The 23,089-nt window shown below is 29.7% G+C and overlaps 1 protein-coding gene across 4 annotated transcripts in view; it reads right to left on the bottom strand.

Annotated features, from left to right (window-relative positions):
* The window catches only part of Sap47 (Synapse-associated protein 47kD), a 239,340-nt gene that overhangs the window by 22,586 nt on the left and 193,665 nt on the right, over positions 1 to 23,089 (bottom strand). For 2 of the 4 annotated variants that reach the window (XM_075371806.1, XM_075371805.1), the window contains exon 8: positions 17,133 to 17,441. The exons of 1 other annotated variant lie outside the window; for it this stretch is intronic. In XM_075371806.1, coding sequence (XP_075227921.1) covers positions 17,133 to 17,441 — 309 coding nt within the window. Of the gene's footprint in view, positions 1 to 1,384; positions 1,566 to 17,132; positions 17,442 to 23,089 lie in introns of those variants that run through there. One more of the 4 variants, XM_075371807.1, reaches the window with a different exon arrangement.

A 23,089-nucleotide genomic window follows, 5' to 3' on the forward strand; every position in this document is an offset into this window, starting at 1 on the left:
CATTGCCTGACTTTGAAAGCTCATCAGGCTTAGAACAGATGGTAATTCCGTAAGATATAGTTTAAACTTTCAATGTATATCAATAAATTTAATTATATTTTAATACCCAAAATCTATTGACCGGCAATAGCCCATTTAAAACTGAAAAACTCATTTCCAATTATACTTAATTCACAACAAATTAAAAAAAATTGTTTTAGCATCCGTTGCTCATAAGAATCATTTACTGTGTCAAAATGATTTTTGAAGTACACATATTTTGTTCAATACTTACTATTAAACTTATATATTAATGCTCTATTCTTTAGAAGGTTTAAATTCATAACATTTTATTTCTCAATAAAAGAAAAAAAGGATTTCATTTTTCTGAAGGTTTATCCCTACAGATATACTGCTTTCAATTTTATGTAGTTCATTAAATTTTTTTTTTGTACATTTTTATCTAACAGGTAATGGTAATTTCTCATTATTAAACAGCATCGATTTCTAAACATGCATTAGTTACTAAAAAAAATTGCCAAGAGCACAGAGCACACTCAACATTCACAACTGCAGTGATCAAATGGGAATAGGTTCATTTAACATTATCTTTGGCCATTGAAATTTTACATACTCATCAATTTCAAAGATGCTACTCTCCAATCTGTTCTGATGGTTTTGAGATAGTGCATTATCCAAAGAGAAAAGATTTTTTTTTTAGCATACCATATAAATTTAACAGGGATATTTGTTGTAAATCTTAAAATCTTTTCAATGGTGTTTGCTTTCAATATTAATTTCATAAGACTTGATTGCTGATTTGTGATCTTGAAAATACTTCTTCAAAATAAAGCAAGATCATTATTTTATGTTAGTGTAAATGTGATATCATTTTATTTTATTTACAAACTAATTGTTATATTTGTTTAACATAAATTGTTGTAACACAGTGTAAAACATTGTATTTCACACGGTAAAAAGATTAATAGTAATAATAATGATATACAAACATAGCCAAATAATGAAGAACACTAAATAAAATAGCATTTTATTAAACATTAAATATGCGGGGATAGAAAGTAAAAGTAAAAAAAATTTAAATAATCCACAGAGTACAACATTAAAAAAAAACAACATGAAGGCAACAAGTGATATAAAATAAACTAAAAGGAACACTAAACAAAGCGATGAAGGGAGGTATTTACATAATGAAATTACATCCGATCGCTTAAGGATACTGCACAATAACGCAGGGAGTTAATGATAACAGGTAATTAACTATAAAATGACAATTGTGAGGTAATAATAATCACTATGAGGTAAATTAAGGGATGATAAAATTATCAGGGAAGAAGGAATATCAACATCATTCACAAAATTTCAGTTGTCCCAAAACTATTATCATTAAATATAAATATATAGTAATAAATAAATGCGTATAATTTCATTTACAATAATAATATTCTCTATGTATATAATATATTTTTTCATAATAAATATATTTATATGTATATATAAAATCAGCAATGCACTGCACAAAATGACAACATGCGTGTTAGTTCATTCGTTCCTTGATGTTCCTTAAGCTGTTAAAAAACAAAAAGCAAAAATAATAATAAATAAAATTTAATAGTGAAATAATAAAGAAATAAATTTTACATATTTATACCAATATTATAATCATTAAATCACTGAAATATTCAATGACAATTTTGTTTAAAATTCATTAAGAAAAATAAATGCCTGAAAAAGAGAAAATTCAGTTAAAATTACTCCCCCCCCCCCTCTAAGCCTGTTTTAAACCTATCTGGAACTTTAATGACGTATTTTAATCCAGTAAAACTGATAAAATTTCTGAGGTCAAGAACAGGCATTTTTCTAAACCAGAGTTTAAATGTTGTAACAGGTAATAAATGACTTACTATAACACCTCTAAAGTATCCAAAAAAATATATATGTGGTTTTTACCTTCTAATTTATCCCAAAAGTGATAAAGCAACAATTTTTTTTTATATAAAAATAATTATAAAGTGATGAAATAGAACCGAAGCGAATGAATTAAAATCTTATAAATATTCTTTAATTACAGATCTAAGGCGTTCAATTTAATAAAAAGCAGAGAAAGAATTTTTTAAATAGAGCATACTTTCCAACCTTAATGCAAACAGTAAGATTTTACTTAAAACTTGTGTTAAGCAAAAAAGGCTTCTTCCAAAAATGAAAGCTTACTTAATTCCTTTTAATTTAAGATGATAAAACATTTTTTATACATTGAAAAATTATAATAAATTTTAATTAAATTGAACTAGACTCAAATTAATGGAAATTATGAGAAAAACAGTGCATTAGTGCTATTTGTTTATTTACTTATTTTTTTTGTTGCCAAAATCATTAATTTTCAAAATAGTTGTAACAATCCATTTTTATTACCATATAAAATAAATAAGAGGAAAAAATCCAAAAATTTGTTAAAATTTAATGTGATTAGTGGAATAATAAAATCGTAATTAAAACATCTGTCCTGTCTTTTAAGCTGTTACTGCTTTTACTGGACATTTCTACTGTTATCGATCAAATATGTTTTGATTTTCGATTAGTGCATTCTGTATTGTAATTATGTTATAATGTGCTGTTCCCTATTGTCTTGTGTGAAAGTTATGATCGCTACAATCTAAACTTACTTCATGTGTATATGTATCCTTTAAGAAAACCGAGAAATTTTGCTGATAATTTTCTAATTACATCATTCTACTACAGATGAACAGTCATTGAATTTTGTTACAAAATGGTCTAAGAAATGTAGCAAATGTAAAATCTTCTAAAACTGTTATAAATAATTAACAGATAATTTTTGTAAAGAATGAAAATGGCTGCACCAAGATTATAAGAGATTAAAGCATAGCGGTGTAAAATACAAATCAAACCGTAAAAGACACATTCCTTAAATCTGAACCAGTATTATGAAAAATCTGCAAAAAACTAAATTAGACAGGGCAGCTGTTTCAATTACTGTAACTGAATTCTGTAAAAATAAACTGTTAACAATAAGCTGTTAATAATAATTATATTAGTCCTGGTTTAGTATTTGGAAAGTAATAAATCATTGTTTGATCTATCTGGCTATGCGACTCACAAAACACAAACAAAACCCTTACGACCAGGAGAATGAGAAACTACTTCACAATGAGAAAATCAGATATAACATGCTGATTCTTATAATGGTATTCTAGAACCAATATTTTCTGATATGATGTTAATGTAACAGTATATCTGACAATTTTCAAAGTATTCTAACCTGTATCTAAAGTATTCCAGCTGACTGTTAGTGATTGCAGGATCTACATTTTCCAGTAATATAGCAGTATGTTAAACATACGTAAAATATTTTGAAGTGCCACTGATTTTGTTTTATGTTAGATACATGTGCTCGATATGATTTCAAAATATAAAAATCATGCCTTTGTACATCCAACATCTCGAAAATGAGGAGGTCACTTGCAGCATCTTTTGTAAAAGTTAATGTATTTCTTCTGTAAATATTAATTTTTTTTTAACTTCCTCTTTTTGTTTCATCTTTAGAAGCCTACATATTACCAGAAGAATGCTGTGCTGTGGGATGGGCTTTTTGTAACAGGCTGGTTATAAGTTCCTTGCGCTAATTTTTCCACCAGATATTTTAAATGATTTCATACTCTTAAAATATTAACACATTTCACTGCCGACAAGACTTGTGTGCTCACATACATGACACTACATAATGTGCTGGGTGTGAAGTAATTACATTTTTGCAACATTTTAAGACCGTAAAACAGGATATGAATATAGAAAATGAGTAACTTTTGCACTAAATATCAGCAATTGAAACACTAGAAAGAACTAACTTTTCAAAAAATAACAAAGTTGGTGAAAATAACTTATAATTTATTAATATAAATATACTCATAACATGAAAATAACAAAACATTTCAAGTTATAATTGCATTTCAAACACTGACTGAAGATCAAGAACAGATATGATAATTTACCATATCACAATTTTGAAAAAACTTGTCTATTTTCATGAGGAACACTGCCCGACTGTGCAAATAATTTGTGATACATGATTGGTCATTGGCAATTGGGATTTGTTATTAGGTTTCCTAGGTAATACTAGTGAACAATTTGAAAACTCCTGCCATAAAGTTTGTCCCACCTATAAAGGTGTGATACATCTTGTGTTATATATTCAAGAAATTGTTAAAGAATATCTAGCTATTTGTATCCAACGTTATTGAAAGATACTGGAAAATAAGCTTGCAGCTATAATCCAATAAATATACATTAAGACATGAGAATAAAAACAATATGTTCATCGTTTTAATTTCTAAAAATGAATTATGGGTTGTTGACTGAAAATTTATTCCTGTTTGTGAAGTTGTGAATTTTATTACAAATGGTTTGAGGTATCTTTCAAAGCGCATAAAGCACTCACAAATGAAATCTGCTTTTGCATATGACTTATTCATATTTTCCTGAAATGGTGACAGCTTTTGGCAAATATGTGCAGGCTTTCTTATAAGTTATATATTTATCAGCTTACTCAATCAGTAATTTTGAACCATAAATATAATTTAAGCAAAAAGCAATTCTATTATCTTACTATGGAAGAAATTCAGAACACAAATTGGTTTTGATGGGCTTTCAGAAAGTATTTCTAAAAGGAATTCAAGACAAAGTAGATGTAATTGTACATTTATCAAATTATCAACTGTCAAAAAAAAATAAATAAAAATAAAAAAAATTAAAATACAGTTAAACCTAATTCTTTATGATTACATTTTCTTTAGCCAAAATTAATTATAGTTTGCTAACTAATCTTTTATAAAGATTATGTACAGTACAGACCAAGATATGTTGATTTTTACATAAGAAACTACTGTTTATATTATCACCAAGCAGCCAACTATAATAGCCACCAGATAAACAAACAGCACTATTCAAAATGTACTATAATTATCTTAAAATTTATATTAACTAATTAAAAAAGTTAATTTATTTACTCAACAGTATTAAAATATAAATAACTAAATAAATTATTTTTTTTATTATGGAGTTAAAATATTAATTTTATTCCTAAACTGTATTGATATAAAGATTACTGATGTCACATAATAAACAGACAGCAGCTAGGCAAAGGGTAACTTAGCTGCAACTTGCATTCAGAACACTCAATCGATGTAAGTAGTGTGTAGTCTATACTAGTGTGAATATTATATATCTTATTCCAGTGGCAACTTTTCCAATCCTTTTTTTAATTCTCCTCTGAAGTACTCGTCTGGCAAGGGCAAAGTCCTCAGAAGCCAGAGTGCACAAAGTTTTTTTCTGATTGCAGGGAAAGTTACAGACTCAGTTGACTTTTTTAAAAAAAAAACATTTTAATTATGAAATTTTTGTTTAAAACTGAATAGCTCAGAAATACATCGCAAAAAAACAGATAAAATAACATTAAATAGTAGAATAATTATAGCAATAACTATGTTAATTGCTTTCAACTAATTAAATATTATTATATTGAATGACTTTTTAAATATTTAAAATAGATAATCACAATAAGGAAACATTTTTTATAACTATGTTTTTACTGATGACTGTGTGACAAATTAAAGAAAGATATTCATAATACTGGTGTAAACATAATCTTCACTGGAACTATTATCATTATAACTAATTAATCAATCAAGATATAAATACAATCAGTTGATATATATAACGTTTAATGAAGTAGATGTTAACTGGTTACTTAAAACTTTATTCAGTAAAAATACGTAGACTGTAATTATCATCAACATTATAAAAAATAAGATGAAATTTAAGATAAATTTGACATGGAATACGACATAAAGGTATAATCTGAATATTCTTTCATTACTCTGTGACATGATGATGTGAGGCATGTTAAACACATACACTCTGCTTCTTAATTTTATAGCTAATAGTAAGGAAAAAAAAAAACTATAGCTAATATTAGACCCGACAATGATTACTTGACTTCTTACTTGTTTACTTAACTACCAAACTGTGAATGAAAAAATGAGTCACCACCACTGCATAGTAAGCATTTCTTGTTTCATAGTAACGATTTCTTCTCTACCTTGAAAATTTTTAATTATATGGAATCTGAGCTGAACGATAAACAAGAATAATATTAAATAAAAATCAAGCAGTCTTTATACTGCAATCTTTATTCCTCTTATAAAAGCACTGAACCAACAAGCTAAAACAACTGATAAAACAGATGTGGAAAAGATGGAATATATATATATGTGTGTAGTATAAGAAATTATAATGTAGAAATGACTGTGTTTCAGAAACACAAGACTACTAGAGTCATTCAGAAACTTCTCGGCCTGACAAAGAGATAGCACAAGTTTGACCAAATAGTATGATCCTTAAAAGATGATGATTATCCTCAAGTGTGATCCTTAAGGTGGCATGTAGCAAAGTTGCAGATGCATGTACATAGTTGCTTGTTTGTGACGATTGAGTAAAACAAACAAGTTTTGACATTTTCTGAAAAATGGATAAGTTGAAGTTTGAGCTGTTACGAAGTACTTTGTTTTAAAAGGTTTAACCTTGATATGCACATAAAAAAATAAGATAATTTAATTTTAAAGGATTCTTCCCTTCTGTTTTTGATGGAAAAAAGGGGGCTTCTAAATCTAACCGTGTTTGTACAACCAATGAAATCATAAAAACCCACAATGCCATATTAAATGATGGCTGACAGAAGTTATGCGGCTTACTGATGTAAACATCTCAATAGTGCACTACATTTTATATGATTTTTTGGGTACGAAAAAGCTTTCTGCTCAATGGGTGGTGTGTTTGTCGACTGAAAACGAATGAGACTGAACACTTCTTAATTGTATTTAGATCTATTTAAATGCAATTCTGTTGAATCTCTTTTCAAATTTTACGACCAGTAGATGAAACATGGATTCATCCATATTACATGCCAGAGATCAAACAACAGTTCAAACAGCGGGTGGGAACAGATGGAAAAGCGCCGCTAAAGAAAGCGAAAATTGTTCAATCTGTAGGAAAAGTCACAGCTATGGTTTTTTGAATTCCTTCAGTGTGAAGCTTATAGACTATCTGGAAAAACACAAGATCATGCCTTGTTGATGAATAGTCTACTAATGGACCAAGTGACGGGTGCTATTCAGGTTAAACGTCCACATCTGGCCAAAAAGAAAGTGTTCTTTCAAGACAATAATGTGTTGTTGCTGCAAAATTCTATTACCTACGCTTTAAAGTGCTTCCACATGCACTGCATTCGACTCATAGTAATCACTTCCTCTTCCTAAATCAGCAGATATGGTTTGTAGATGAAGATTCACTTCAAATGATGAGGTTAAACTGAGACAACTGCTTCTTTTGCAGTTACACAAATCGCATTATACTGAGAGTATTGAAAGTGTTGAAAAATAAAATAAATTTCTGAAACATATGGTGTTTTCTTTGTCAGGCCAAGAACTCTCTAATCAGCTCTTGTATAATGTTACCCAAATAGAGAGCATTGCTGTTATTCTGGATGGATGAGATAGTTGAAGTTCAAAAACATGTACACTTGTAACGATGAGAAAATCAGAAAATAAAATTATAGTGTTGATTTTATACTTCCCTTTACATGAACTATTTTGCACCTCTAGTAGAAAGTGTATAGTCTCCCTGAAGTAATTTAAATAATATTATGTAAGCTATTATGTAATATAAGATCTGTTTATTTTACATGTGGTGTAGACCATTTCTTTTTTTTTAGTTTCCTGAACAAAGCTTGAATTAAGTTATGATTCAGTCAATAAAAAAACTCAAGTAATCAACAATTTATATAAATAATGAAATATAAAGTTAAATTAATATAAAATTTATATTAAATGTTACTTCATTAAACAAAATTCAATAATTGAATTTAAAAAGTGACATACATGTAAATGCACACTGAACAAAATGTTTCACAAAGCACATTTTCCTACTAACACCCCAAAACTCGTTGACCAATGCTTTCTCATATTCTGTCAGTCGCCTTAGTTATGGACTCATTGCCTGCTATTTAACAGCTAAAAAAGTGAACATCATGAGATTTGTTGTTTAAAAGCTGTTTATGGTTATGAAACTGTTGAATGAAGTATTGTGAGTAGGCGAGTAATAAAATTTGTCCATCAGAGGCTGGTAAGGGAATTTTGAGGATAAATCTCACACTGGTCGACCGGTTTCTATGGTTAATGAGAAACATTTGATTTGGTGTACTGCACTTTTCACTTCTTTCTGTGCAATGAAAGGGTAATATTAAGGGTATTCATTTCACCAAAGATGATGAACTGAACAATGCAGTGAGGTCGTGGATCAAAAAAAAAAACTATCAGCATTCTTCACTGATGGAATGACTGAACTGGTTCACGGTCGGGAGAAATTGGCAGCTGTAAATGGTGACTAAAGGGAAAAATAAATATAAATTTTTTTAGCAAATAAAATGTAATTTTATGCCACATTTGTTTCGTTTCACTATCCCTTTTCAGTTGAAAATTATGGGCAACTGCAATACATTTCAGCCAAGACATAACATTATGACATGTAGATAACAGAAAAAAACATTAGCCAAACCAGGATCATGAAAATAACAGGAAGCATTTATTTATATGTACACAAATACAAGATTCTGACATAAAATTTAACACATTCAGGTCAATACATTGAAAAACTATGAGTATTACACAATTATAAAAAATCAAAATTTATATTACATGGGAAATTTCAAATTATATTTTTCCTATTGTTAAATGTATTTTATCAGCAAACTCTGTCAATCTCATATATTTTTAAATATTTTCAAGCACTAAAAAACTTCATGAGATAACATAAAGAGAATTATATTTTAATTCTAATTTTGGTTATCGTGATTATTACAGTAATGCAATTTTTGGGGGGAAGATTTTTATATTATTTTCTTGATTGTAGATTGTATATTATTAATTGTTAATCGTAACATAAATATATTTATTGGATTATTTTTTAAAATTTTTATTTTTTAAATCGTATTTAAAGAATGTAAGTTTAAAATCTTTTCTTCTCTTATAATTGGAAGAAGACCTAGAGAAAACCAAGAAAGAGATCTTAGATCTTAATTATTTAAGAAAATAACTAAAAAAGAGAACAGAGTTGAAGAAAGTTTTTGAGGAGTAATAGTGGGGAACAAAAACCTAAGTCCATGATCTGCTGCCTGACTCAATAATAATCGGATAAAGGATGACGATTTAAAGATTTAAATTCCCTCTTGAAAAATGACAGTATGACACATCATACCGCATAACCTATCAGAGTTGCTTTATACCACCTATCCAATTTTTTATATAGCTGTGACACTGTAATAAATCTTAAGTAAAAGCAGCACCAGTTGAATATTTTTTTCTCTGAGAGAATTACATTCACTACGCTGCTAGTCCGTGCGGTGAACAAATTGAGGGTGCCACTTACAGGACTGAATATCACTTGAATTTCAATAGGCTAACTAGTATATTGGCAAGCAACAGTATATACAGTTCCATGAAAAAGGCAGCAGGAAACTTCTTCATCTTCATAATTCCAAGAACTCCATCAGGGATGCTTGTTATTTTTGAAAGTCACTATGGTACATTATGGTCAAAATCTCTTCTACTAATTAAATTAAAAGAGTACTAAGTACAAATTAAATTAAAAAACACACGATCTCATGAGAGTTTTTAAAGATGTACATTCTGAATACATTAAATAAATAAATAACAATCAATACAGTGTAAGTAATAAATACTTTAAATTATATAATTTGAAGCCAGCATGCATTTTTTGGTGGTAAAATATAGATGAAACGAAAGCAGTAATAATGAAGAACAATGATTTTAATGTGAATGGAATATTGTTACAGGAAAGTGTTAAAAACACGATGAATTCATAAAGTTTTAAGAGACCATACTTTAAGATACACTGAAAAAGAGAACTCTGAGGCAGATCGTGTAAAAAAGAATTGAGCTCAACCTGTCGTATGTTAAGCGCTCAGATTTTATTAATTTTGATAATTTAATGAGATTTATAAGATGAAAATTAAAGGGAAAGATGGCTTTAAGGTATAAACAGATAAATCATGATTTAAAATAATAGAAATTCTGAGGTTAAACTGTCATCGTGAAAAAAAATTTTTAAAGAAATCACTAACAATAAAAAACTAAAAGTATTATTAACTAATAAAAGAATAAGAAAATTATAATAATAATAATAATAATAATGAATTATTATTATTAAAGAATGAATATCTTCTGCATGTACTACATTTATAGCATCCATAATTTTACAGAATAATACACATGAAACAAAATAATATATTTAAAATAAACAGATAAAAATCAATAAAAAAAAACATAAGAGTAATCTTTTACAATTCTACAGAAAGAAATGTTCATTACAAATAACCACAACGAATAAAAACAGAATGTCTTAAAAAAAGCATTTGATAATAAACAACACAATATATCAATAACAAACAAATTCTGTTTGTTAACTTAAAGTAAATACTCATTTTAATAAAGAATAAATGAGAGATACAAACTTATAACAAACAATAACATGCAACACAGCTAAATCTAATAAATTGTACAGATAATAACAAATTAATTAACATAAAGGAAGAATTAATTCATTTATAACACATAAGCTGCGCTATTTTTTTTTTTTTTTTTTTTTTTAATATAAATATGTAGTTTTACTGCATCCTGCTGGCATTAAATAGTGTGTAAAAAAATCCCCAAACAATATGAAAGTGAAAAAGTATTGAAAAGATACTTGCAAATTGATTAAACATTTAAAATTTTATATGTAGTATGTTTAACTGAATGTAATAACATCACTGCCGTTGGAGTAACTGTAGAAAAGCAATTTCTAAAGTACGAAAATTTTTTTACTGGTAAGTCAAACACAAATAAACTTTTAAAAATCAAAAATCTCTTCTTAGTAGAAATAACTAATTATGCAAAAAGAGAAGATTATCAATTTTTCCAATTTTTTTTATGCTATGCACTAAAGCAGATGACACATTTTAAGCAAAACCTAAAATATTAATTTTTTTAGAAAAATACTTGAATTTTAGATGCCATAAGAAAAAAGACTGACCCGACACTAGGTACAAGTGACTCTTGAAACCGAGAATGAAGTATTCTGAACTGAACTTCCTAAGGAAAGTAAAAACGATGAAGCAGGTTCCTGTTGCCTTTTCACAAAACTGAACATACAATCTCATACTAGTATGTTAAGGTTATTGAAGTGCAAGATATGTTCAGCTCTACGAGTGACAATTCACTCTGTTCACAATAGGGTCTGGCTGTGAAGCGATGAAAATTACTACTATAATAAAATTCAACTTCGCCTAGTATTGCTTAGGTGGTCTTGATGCGCATAAAGTCATAAGAAAGCCGGGTGCAGGTAGCGACAAATTAATCTAACCCTTTTGTCAAGAAAGGATGCATTACATATATATAAAGAAAAGAAAAATAATAAATATACAGAAATGCAACACAATTGTAATATGATTCTACGTTACACAACAGTAAAACAATATAGTATTCTTTTCTTAAAAAAAATTTAACTAACTGCTAACTAAATTAATAATAATAGTCATAATAGGTGCTATATACAGTACCTGATTGATGAGCTGAAAGGGTCTAAAACAATACATATACTGTGATCTTTCTCAAAATTTATCTGTTTTACAATATTTTGTACAATTACTTATTTTGATTAGAAAAAATTGCTAACAGAAGTCAAATATTAATAATCACCACAGGGTCATCCAGTACTTTCATACTCTACCAAAATGAAACATGTTGCATTATTTCTCTCTACTACAAGAAAGATGTCTGGTACGATTTAGCTGAACATAATGTAATTATTTATACTCATAATAAAATACGCCAATTTTGGTAACACATTAAGGTGGTTAGTTATTTCACGTTTAAATAGACAATAGAAGTTCTTGAAATATATACTAATATACTACTCACATCACTTTAAAATAGCTATTTCAATACTCATACATTATATATATATATTTTAAATATATAATATGAATACTGTACATGTGTAAGTATATCAACACTTGCATTTCCACAGACACGCGCACGCACACAAAAGTGCAAAATAATAATAAACCATTCTGATAAGGGGAAAAAATTAATGGCAGTAAACTTTCAATCATATGAATTTCCTAATTACAATATACGAGGTCTGTTTGGAAGATAATTGAACATTTTTAATTACACACCAACAGTGATATTTAGTGATGATCAGTTAGCAGCATTGTGTTCTGCATAACCTTCTCTGTAACCACATGTTCTTGGATTGTTGATATTTCATTTAGTTTTATTGTTATTGTTATTTGAGTGTGACATGTTTTAAAGTGTTAGCAGCGATTTTTGTAATCTGCGATTTTCAAGAGTAACGATACAACATAAAATTTTGTGTGAAACTGGAGAAAACTTTCAAATTTTGAACTAAGCTTATGGAGATTATGCTCTGGATCATATGCAATGTTACGAATGGTTTTCATGATTTAAAAGTGGTTGTCAGATGACCCTCAACAAGAAGGCCTTTGACTTCAACCGATGACACCTGTATTCAGAAAATTAACAATCTGGTGTGTGCAAATCGTCGACTGACTGTCAGAGAACTTACAGAAGGGGTTAACATTTCAATCGGATCATGCAGTGACATTTTGACTGGAAAATTGAACATGCATCAAGTTGCAGCAAAGTTTGTTCCTCGCTTGATGACTGAACAACTGAAGGAATATCAAGTGGACGTTTATTGGCAACTTCTTCAATAAGCTGATGGCGATGAAACATTCACGCAAAGGATCATACTGGGAGATGAAGGCCAGGTTTATGGCTACGACATCAAGACAAAAGTTCAATCATCAAAAAATTGCTACTAATACTTAAACACATTGTACTCAAATAACAATAACACAAAAACTAAACAAGATTTCAACAATATAAGAACATGTGGTTACAGATGAAGTTATGCAGAACAGAATGCTGCCAACAAAATATCAATAAATATCTTCGTTGGCGTGTAATTAAAAATGTTTGGTTATTTTCTGAACAGACTTTATATATTATTTGCTGTAAACATGTAATTTGGTTTGATAATAAATCTTTTTAAGGATAGATGTTTATATTTGCAGTCTTTACCTCCAATAGTAAATCCCATTGATCCCGCAAGCTTCTAATAGTATAATATCACAACAACTAATTATTTGTTTTTCCATCAGCAGAATATGTTTGAATATCAGCAGAATATGGCATAGCCATACTGGTTTAAAAATTGAAACCTGTCATTTGGTTTCAACTCTTAGCTGGTATTTTTCATTGTCTTTCTATTAACAATGTACTCTCTTTTGGTGAAAACTACATAGTGACAAAGCTATATTTATGTATGATAAATATAATATTAACTAATATTCCACTAGATGTTCCAGTAACATTCAGACTATCATAAAATTACCACTCATGGATTATCATTTACGATGAATGCAATCTTCATAGGACAACATATTTTTAGAAACAGGCTGTTAAATAATAAAAGTGTATAATTAATTAACAAAGAGAAAATTAAAACATGGTAATACCACAGATAAATACACTAACATAAGGTCACATCTGTGACAGTATGAAGAGATTTAGAGAAGCGAGGAGACTGAGCTGCATGAGAATGTGATCAGTTGAATTACAGCACTTGAATTATACAGTGGAAAATAACCTCAGAACATCGTTGCTAGAGATTATTAATAAATTATATGCAGTGACTACGAAAAACATAAATAATTTTGATAATATAAAGAGAAGAATTGACCATAATGTTATATATATATATATATATATATATATATATATATATATATATACACACACTAGAGCGTAAATTAATGCAACACATAAGTCATTTAATAAAAATTAACTTTATGAGAAAAAAAAATCAAAACTACAATTTGTGAAGATCTAGTAATTAATATGTTCTTTATTCTTAATCACTTCACATACACGATTTGGAATAGATTCAATAAGTGTACTGCACGTTTTTTTAATTTCTTTATCACGATACCATACTGATATTACTGCTTTAATGAGATCAAATTTTGTGGTATAATTCAATTTTGAGAGTCGCTTTTTGACTATTGTCCAAAGATTTTCAACTAGATTTAAGTCTGGGGAGTTGCCAGGCCACAGGAGCACTTAATGTTTCGTTGTTTGAAAAATTTTTTGACATTTTTAGCAGTATGGCATCAAATCTTGTTTGATTGTTTGAAAACTCCACTGTCTTGTGGGAATTTGTGTCACAACCCTTTCCTTCAGCATCTTGATATATCCATCACTTTATAATGTACGATCTACTTTTTTTTTTTTGTTTATTTAACCTCCGGGTCCGCAGTCAAGCAATTCTTTCCACAGAGGATGAGATGAGTGTTTTGTAGCATGTGTGAAAAATGCCATGCCTGACCTCCTGGTCAGGCATGACAGAACCCAGGACCTCCGGATGAAAGGCCGAGACGCTACCAGTTATGATCTACTGGAAGTAATGAAGAAGGGCCAACAAATGTGAAACCCCAAAACATTTTTTCTTTGGGAATGTTGAACTGATTGTTGGATATGTGATGTATAGTTATACTCTATAAATATACCACTCTATAAATTGCTGTAGCATTCTATAAATAACCTCAGCTAGTTTCACTCCCATATTGAGATAATATATCACTGTCAGTATTTTTTCCTTAGTGATATTGGACAAGGGGAGCATTCATTTTAAATTGAAATTTATCACAACCACAAACAGCTCTATGAGGTAATGATTTACAATAGAAGTTGGTGTTGCAAGATAAGAGATTGGATTAGAAATATAAATCTCTTTACTTCTGACTTTCCCTTATGTTATACTGCTTAACATTACTATACAGTAATAAAACTGGATAATCGGTAAGAATATACCAATAAAGCAATGTAGCAAAAGAGATGAGATGACTAAAGATTCCAATTGTATGGACAAAAGAGCTAGATCCAGAAATTAATGAATTAGATGCAGCAGGAAGATAAACATAATGAAAGAAATAGAAGAAAAATAAGTCAAAATGATTTGTTTATGTACTAAAAAGAGAAAGAAAAAGAAAGAGAAAACCAAAAATATGACAGAAAAATGACATTTCAAGGTAGATTAAGAAATGAACAGTGACCATGATGAAAATAAAGAAGTTACTCCAGAATGGAAAGAAAGTGAAGCCTTTGATACACCAATGCTGAACTGTGATGATATAATGATAAAAACAGACAGTAAAAAGTAAAAGATATAAAATAAAATAACCTATAAATACAAACAATAGCGATGTTTATTACAATGATAGTACTTCTTCAAAAAAAGAAATTCACTATACCTTCACTTAAATAAAAAAAATTTACATTACACTGAAAATTAAAATAAAATTAATCAAAATGAACAAACGATTATAAAGAGATAAACTGGAAGTTAGTTCAAACATAATGTACTTTAAACCAGGATAAAACCAAATATATAAAGTTTTCTACAAATGCTGCTGGCCAGTATGAACATTAGATAACAGTTAGATCAGAATTTACACATCTTGTGAGGTGGTTCATGATACTATAAGTAATTGCAGTTCTGAATTAATAATAAAAGCTACAACAGTAAAATATCTGGATGCCATGTCTGAAATAGCAAACTCGTGTCAAATTTTTAAGTAACAAAAAATACACTTATTTTATCAGTTTTGAACAATAAAATCAGATCTTTTTGTATCATTAAATCAATGTACTACGTATAAATGGGGTAAAACACAGAAGCCCCTTTGTGAGTGTGGTGAAAATCAAACTGTCAGACACATCACAGAAGTTTGCCTTAGGACAGCGTATAAAGGGAATCCTGAAGATTTCCTGATGGCGACTCCAGAATCAGTAGCATATATTAGTTTGTTAAATCTTTGTTTGTAATTTTGACTGTAATTAGTGTTATGTTTTAGTGCCATATGCTAAATAAATAAATGTACTATGCATATGCTCATTCTTTGCTAAATTATTCCATAGAAATTTGGAATGGGGCATTTGATACTCGCTAAATAAACTTTTTACTATACAAAAATATATTCTTAAAGCAGCCTTGGTTAAGTGTAATCAATAGTCTAGCAAGTAAATTTTTAAGGAAATGGGTGTCCTAATAATAAGACTAACTTATGTAAAGAATTTAACTAACTATATTAGTCTAAACAAAAAAGAATTTTATACAAAAATTTAACATATTATTTATGATGTGATGTGTATTTCAATGTTTTGAGGGTTTACATGATTACATGTAGGATACAGTTTCATTGTGCATGTCACAAACTAGTACACCGGATACATATTGAATTTACATTTTTGAGGTTAAGTAACTTTAAACTTAGGAAAATAACTGAATAGATATTGGATAAAATTTATTTCAAAATAAATTTTGTTAATTTGTCTTGATAGCGCTGCAGTTATTCAATCTATATCTATTTTGAACTCATGATTTTATTGTTGTGTGAAAATTTTTATGTTGTCTAAATTTACAATCAATATTATGTTTAATTTACAATTGTTTTACTGTGAGTGGTAACTATAAAATGATTGTAATTATATTCACTCAATAGCACCATCACTAGCATTCAAGTTCTCTTCTGCTAGTGATCCCTAATTGAAATTATTATACGTGCATAATTCAGTTTGTAAAGCGATTGATATGTATACTTTAAATATATTTATGTACTACCACTGTAAATATATTATTTTGAGGGAGTAAATATTGACTGATCGATTCATTCATTGAAATAAAAAGAATACTGCAAAAGGATTTAAATACAAAGTGTAGCCTGCGCTATACTTGGACTTCGCTAATTTTTCTTAGTATTGCAAATTGTTAAGATAAAATAAATGGATATTTACGACCTGTAAAATAGTTAATATGTTCAGAGGAAAACTTAAAATGATACTTAAAAATGATTTTTCAGTAAATAAATGACTGAAAATAAATAAATAAAAAATATATAAAAAAGTTAACCGTATACAAACCATTTTTAGCTGATCTTGATTGAGCATCATCAGTTATTCCAAGTTTCTTCATATTCTGTTCAACTTCTAATAAATCTTGTTTACTTGCCGTAAAAGTATCAGAAATAAATTCATGTAAAGGGCTATCAGGCACTTTACCATTACTAATATTAGTTACACTGCTATTAACGATATCATTACTGATAATATTAGATGTACCAGATGTTTTATTAGAGGTCGATTCAGAATGACTAGTGCCAGTCGCTTCTGTACTTGATCTGGAAGCAGCCGCATTCAAATTTTCCTTATTCTGTACTGATGCTTGGGTCACTACATAACACATACACAAGACGTACATACATGAAAAATCAGTACCGAGCAAGCAGTGCATAAAATAAAAACACTAAAGAAAAAGTAATAAATTAAAATATGAACCGATGAGAATAAATGATAAAATCTAATAAACAAATATAACCTAAAAAATGTACCAGGTCATGCAAAATTACAATACAAAATATATTACATTTTCTAAATCTGATTACATACTATATGATGAAAGACTATAAATGTGGTATCTAAAATTTATAATGCATTAACAAAATTAGACATAAGAACTAACATTTTGCTCCACCCATAAAACAACAGTTATGCTGAGTATTATGACACAAAAATAAGGAAGTTTTTTTGATGCTGCTTTTTATCTGAAGGTAATATTTCACTGAAAATGCCCACTTAAAATGTGGAATGTGTAACAAAAACGTGTATCTGGCTATTCATTTTTTTGCCTCTACATTTCAAAATGAACAAAAAAAGTTCTATAAAAAAATGGTAATTTCCCCTTTGTTTTTCTTCTGCCAGCCATTTTGTGTTTGCTAAAAGAAAATTTTATCTAAAGATTGGATTGAGGAATCATTTTAATATTTATCTAATTTTCAATCTTTATTTTCATCATGGCCACTATGCTCTTTTCTGACTCTACCTTGAAATGTCTCTTTTCCATTCTGACCTTGTTTACTCTTTCTCTTTCTGTCTCTTTTTAGTCATAACCAAACCATTTGTATTATTTTTCTTCTATTTCTTTCATAATGGTCATCTTTCTGCTGTATCTAATTCATTAATTTCTGGATCTACCACTTTTTGTCCATCCCATCTCTTCTTTGGACAAAAATATGTAAACATTTGTACAGGGTAGATATGTTTAAGCAACTTTCCCTAATTAATAAATAAAAAATTATCATCTATTTTGTAATCATATTTACTAATTCTAAAATGGTGGTGATGTCAATATTTTTTAATCTTCAATATCTTGATAATCATAGCTTTATAAAAGTATGTTTTATTAGCAAACATGATAAGCCTTTCATTGTATTGAGAATAAAATCTGATCTTGATATAAGTATTTCTGTAGAAAAACACAAAATAGGGGACAGAAGGAAAACAAAAGGGAAATTGTCATTTTCGTTTTATTTAAACATGTAGTCAAAAATGAATATTTTTCTGTTTAGATACATACAAACTCTGTACATAGCTGGGTGTCATCTTCCTATTGATATCATTTCAAATGAGGGGTGAATTTCTTTATAAACTGCTGAGCCATCTAAGGATGTGATACCGTAATGATTACTTTGGCTGAACTGCAATATCTTATCTCAACTCTCAGGCTGGCAAAGGTACAAGAAGTAGGATGATACTTGTATTACTGTTTTCAGTTTGTTCAGAAATTATTTTTTGTTAAAAAAAAAAACAACACTAGTTATACAAAAATGAAAAATCAATCTAAGATCAGTAATTATCATGAACTACATGATGAGATGTTTATATCAAATATTATGAAACATACTTCTTCAATCTTTAAAAGTAGCTTACATAAATGAAGTTGAAGTTAGATTTGAGAAAACTTATTTGAATTCAACCATCATATGGTGCTAGTCCCACAGAAGGAGAAATGAAATGGCAATCAGAACCTGTGGCACGTTTATGTACCCCAGTCAAGTACATGCTGTGTTGGATGTGTAGAAGAGTCTCCAAGGTCTCAAAATGAGACCATGCTATAGAGGAGTAAACCCTGATAGAAAATCCCCCAAAAGACATCGGGAAACCAGTGGAGTATTGTCAGCAGTCAACATGGCATGAGTTATTGTAAAATCATCAGCTGGAAGTAAAACAGCCCCCAATCGGATTTCCAGATGGGGCTGCACCGACTCCTTGACAAATGAAAGCTGCAGAAACAATAGGAACGTAAAATTAGCCACATGGAACATTCACAGTCTGTTCCAAGCTGGTAAACTGCATAACACTGATGTAGAGAGGAAGCAATTATATAACAGACATTCTTGAACTTAGTGAGGGCGTTGGCTGCGGAAGTGTGAAGCTGGACAAAGCAGTGATTTTCTATTCCGGTTTGAATGATCCTAGTCACAGAGTGGGTGCTCCTGTTTTGATGGTTGAACACATTGGCAATGGGGTTTTGGATTACGTTCTGTTTTTGGAAAGAATCAAGTTAACTAATTTGACTTCTGAATATTATTCAAGTTTATGCACTTACTGCAGACAAGGATGGCAAGGAAATCGAGTGGTTCTATGAACAGATTGCAACATTATTAAAACTCACTAAGAGGTGAAATCACCATAGTCTTGGGTGGGCGATTGGAATGCAAAAGTCAGTAGAGGTCAGCATGAAGAAATATGTTAAATGTGAGCAGACATATCCTAGTGCTGATGTGAATTCTGATTACAACCTAGTTGTTATTATGTTAAAATCACATTTTCCACAGATGGGCAAATCACCGTCACCACAACTGATCAATGATCGCAAGCTGCTAGAATCAGATATTCATATGCATGCTATGAAAGAAATGAAAGATTTAATGGTGGAATTGCAGTCTGTAGCAGACCCAAATGTCATCTGGGAAAAGTAGAAGGAAGGGCAGTCTAGAATTCAGAATGAGGCACCTTGCCTTGCAGTGTAGTAGAAGGAATGCATAGATGACCACTGAAATATTAGAATTTACGAGTGATAAAGAATGACAAAAGGTAATGGAAATGTGTGCATGAGACTGGGCAGAATTATTTGCAGAAAGATCCATAAGATGAATAGCTGAAGATGAAGTGTCAAAAAATCAAAGAGGTGTAGACTAAACACGATTTTTTCAATGTCCATAAGAAAATGAAAGTATTCACTGGTTTGTACTGTAAAGTGGTACTAAATAACTTGAAAGACAAACATGATAATATGATACTAGAGGAGAATGACAAAAATGCTAAATGGAGAAAATACATCAAAGAATTATTTGGTGATGCAAAGCCTGCACAGCGTATGCTGGATAATGTCAATTCTGGTCAAGAAGATAGTCTAGATGAAGATGAAATGAAAGAAGATATGATATAAGCAATTAAAAATATGAAAAATAGTAAAGCTGTCGGACCTGAAAAAATGCACGGCACACTATTAAAACTACTGAAGGACGATCAATTGTCTATTGTGTTTTGGCCAGTTTTTCAACTCATATTATGCTCAGGGGAAATTCCAACACATTGGCTGAAATCAATGCTTACTGCATTGCCAAAAAAGAATAATGCTGTGGAGTGTGGTGACTATAGAACCATTAGTCCAATGTCACATATAGTAAAAGTTCTCCTTAAAATAATTCATTGAAGAATGCATGAGAGGTGCAAAGAAAGCTCCGATTCTCAATAGCTTAGTTTCAAGGGTGGTTATGGTACCGTGAAGCCTTCTATGCCATCACTGTGCTAGCAGAAAGATGCAGAGATATAAATCGCAAGCTTTATTGATGAAATCTTCTTTTAGTCTCCAAAAGAAGGCTTTTGACTATGTGAAACATAAAGATATGATGAAGGTCTTGAAAGACACTGGTATCAGTCTTTGTATACAAAATTTCGTTATAGCATTTTAATCAGATGGCAGTAATTTGTTCTGAAAGTGTTGAATTGGAGAAGGTATCTATCAGGAAGATTGTGCGATAGGTCTACATCCTGTCCCTGGCATTCTTCATACACTCAGAGGTCGTTTTCAAATGAGCAACTGGAGATAACGATGGTATCAAGATGGGAGGATAGATATGTGTCAAATATATGATATGCTGATGATTTTGAGCTTATTTCTGATACACTATTTGGGTTGCAGGATATCTTACAAGAGTGACTAATGTAAACACTGAATACGGTCTGGAAATTAACACCAGGAAGACAAAGTGGATGGTAATACATAAAAAACATGATGCACCTGAGATAGTTTATCAATAATTAAAGTCGAATGATGAGCTCATCAAAAGAGTTATTAAATTTCAATATCTTGGTACACGGCTACAAGAGAAGACAGATAAGTCCATCGAAATAAATATGTTCGAGAACTGAAAGAGGACAGAAAGTTTTTTTGAATAAAAAAAAAAAATCTAATGACCCACAAGGATTTGACCTTAAAATTATGCATTGAGTTCATATGTTGCTATATATGGTCAACATTCTATATGGCATGGAGAGCTGGGTCTTCAATTGCACACTCCAGAGGAGAAAAAAATAAATAAATGTATAAATAAAATAAATAAATAAATAAAAATAAATGTGCAGTATATGTACATCTCTGCAGATGTACATATACTGTGATACATGCTGAAAATTTCATTCTGGGATCATGTTGCTAACATTGTGGTGTCAGGAAGGATGTCTAAGGAAATAAAGGTGATCAATAGTTTGTTAAATGAAGCTGAATATGATATGCACATAAGCAGAAATGTCAAGAAATACTCTGTGTTTCAACTTATTTTACATGATAAAATAGATGGCAGAAGAGGTACTTGGAAGAAGAAAATAGTCTTGGCAATCAGAATTAAGAAGGTGATTCAACTATTCAGGTAGGTTAGAGTCAAGATAGCCGAATGGATTATCCTTCAGATGGAGATGATGCAATGGAAAAAAGAGGATGAAATGAATATATTATTTTATAACCTTTCAAGCTAAATCAAAAACATTACAAGCATTGTTAAATCTATTTTATAAAAAATTACAGATTAATCAACACTGGTTTTGAGGCTGTAACAGACTGAATAGTAATCCTGGAGGGTACTAGGTGGGGATAGTGTGGACAAAATATCACAAAGTCTTTTATATTTTGTACGAACATATATTTTATATCAGTACAAATGACTATAAATGAACAATAATACTTTGCATTCAATAACTTAACACAAACACAGAAACAAATTATTACTTCTAATGATGAAGAGGGCACTTCTAGCGAAATAATATTATAAGAGGGGGCCAGCATTTAAGTTAAGCTAAGACTTAAAATCTTTATTAAAGGTTTCGATTCAGTACCAACTCCTTGACCTAAACGGATAGAAGGGAAAATCAGAGAAAGTAAAGAATACCTAACAGAAAAATTGTGCAGGATGTATTAGGTTTAAAGTTATCCCAAAACTCAGCTCAACTGTAAGTAACAACACATTATCATCATTTTCCTACTACGTGTGTAGTACTGAAACTATTTTTCAATATTTTAAAGCAGAGTCTGCAGTTTAATATACTGTCGATAATTAGGAATAAATCTGTACAAATTAGGAATAAATCTCACTACAAAGTTTTTGTAGCAAGATGCTTTAGGGAGAAATTTCTAGTCACTCTTAATACCTGTGACTGCTCTAAAATTGATAGGAAGCTTAATTAAAGAGGATCTGGAGGGTTTGCACCAGTTTAGGAGATCACAGCACTTCTTTCAAAATACAGTGTAATAGACTGACTGAGTCAAATTTCAATAACAAAGGAGTAGTCCTTGGTTACTGCTTGGTTAAATAAAAATAAATCCCTAAAGAGTAGCATATTAAGGTAAAAAGGAACAATGAATTGTGATCTTCAGCTTATATATATATTTTTTTGTTTGAAAGAATTATCACATTTCTCCCTATTAAAAAAAAAATTAGTTTGGTAAATCAGTTAATAAATCCTTCTAAGAAGGATTTACA

The sequence above is a fragment of the Lycorma delicatula genome, chromosome 7, assembly GCF_047948215.1.
Source record: "Lycorma delicatula isolate Av1 chromosome 7, ASM4794821v1, whole genome shotgun sequence".
Taxonomy (NCBI): Eukaryota; Metazoa; Arthropoda; class Insecta; order Hemiptera; family Fulgoridae; genus Lycorma; species Lycorma delicatula.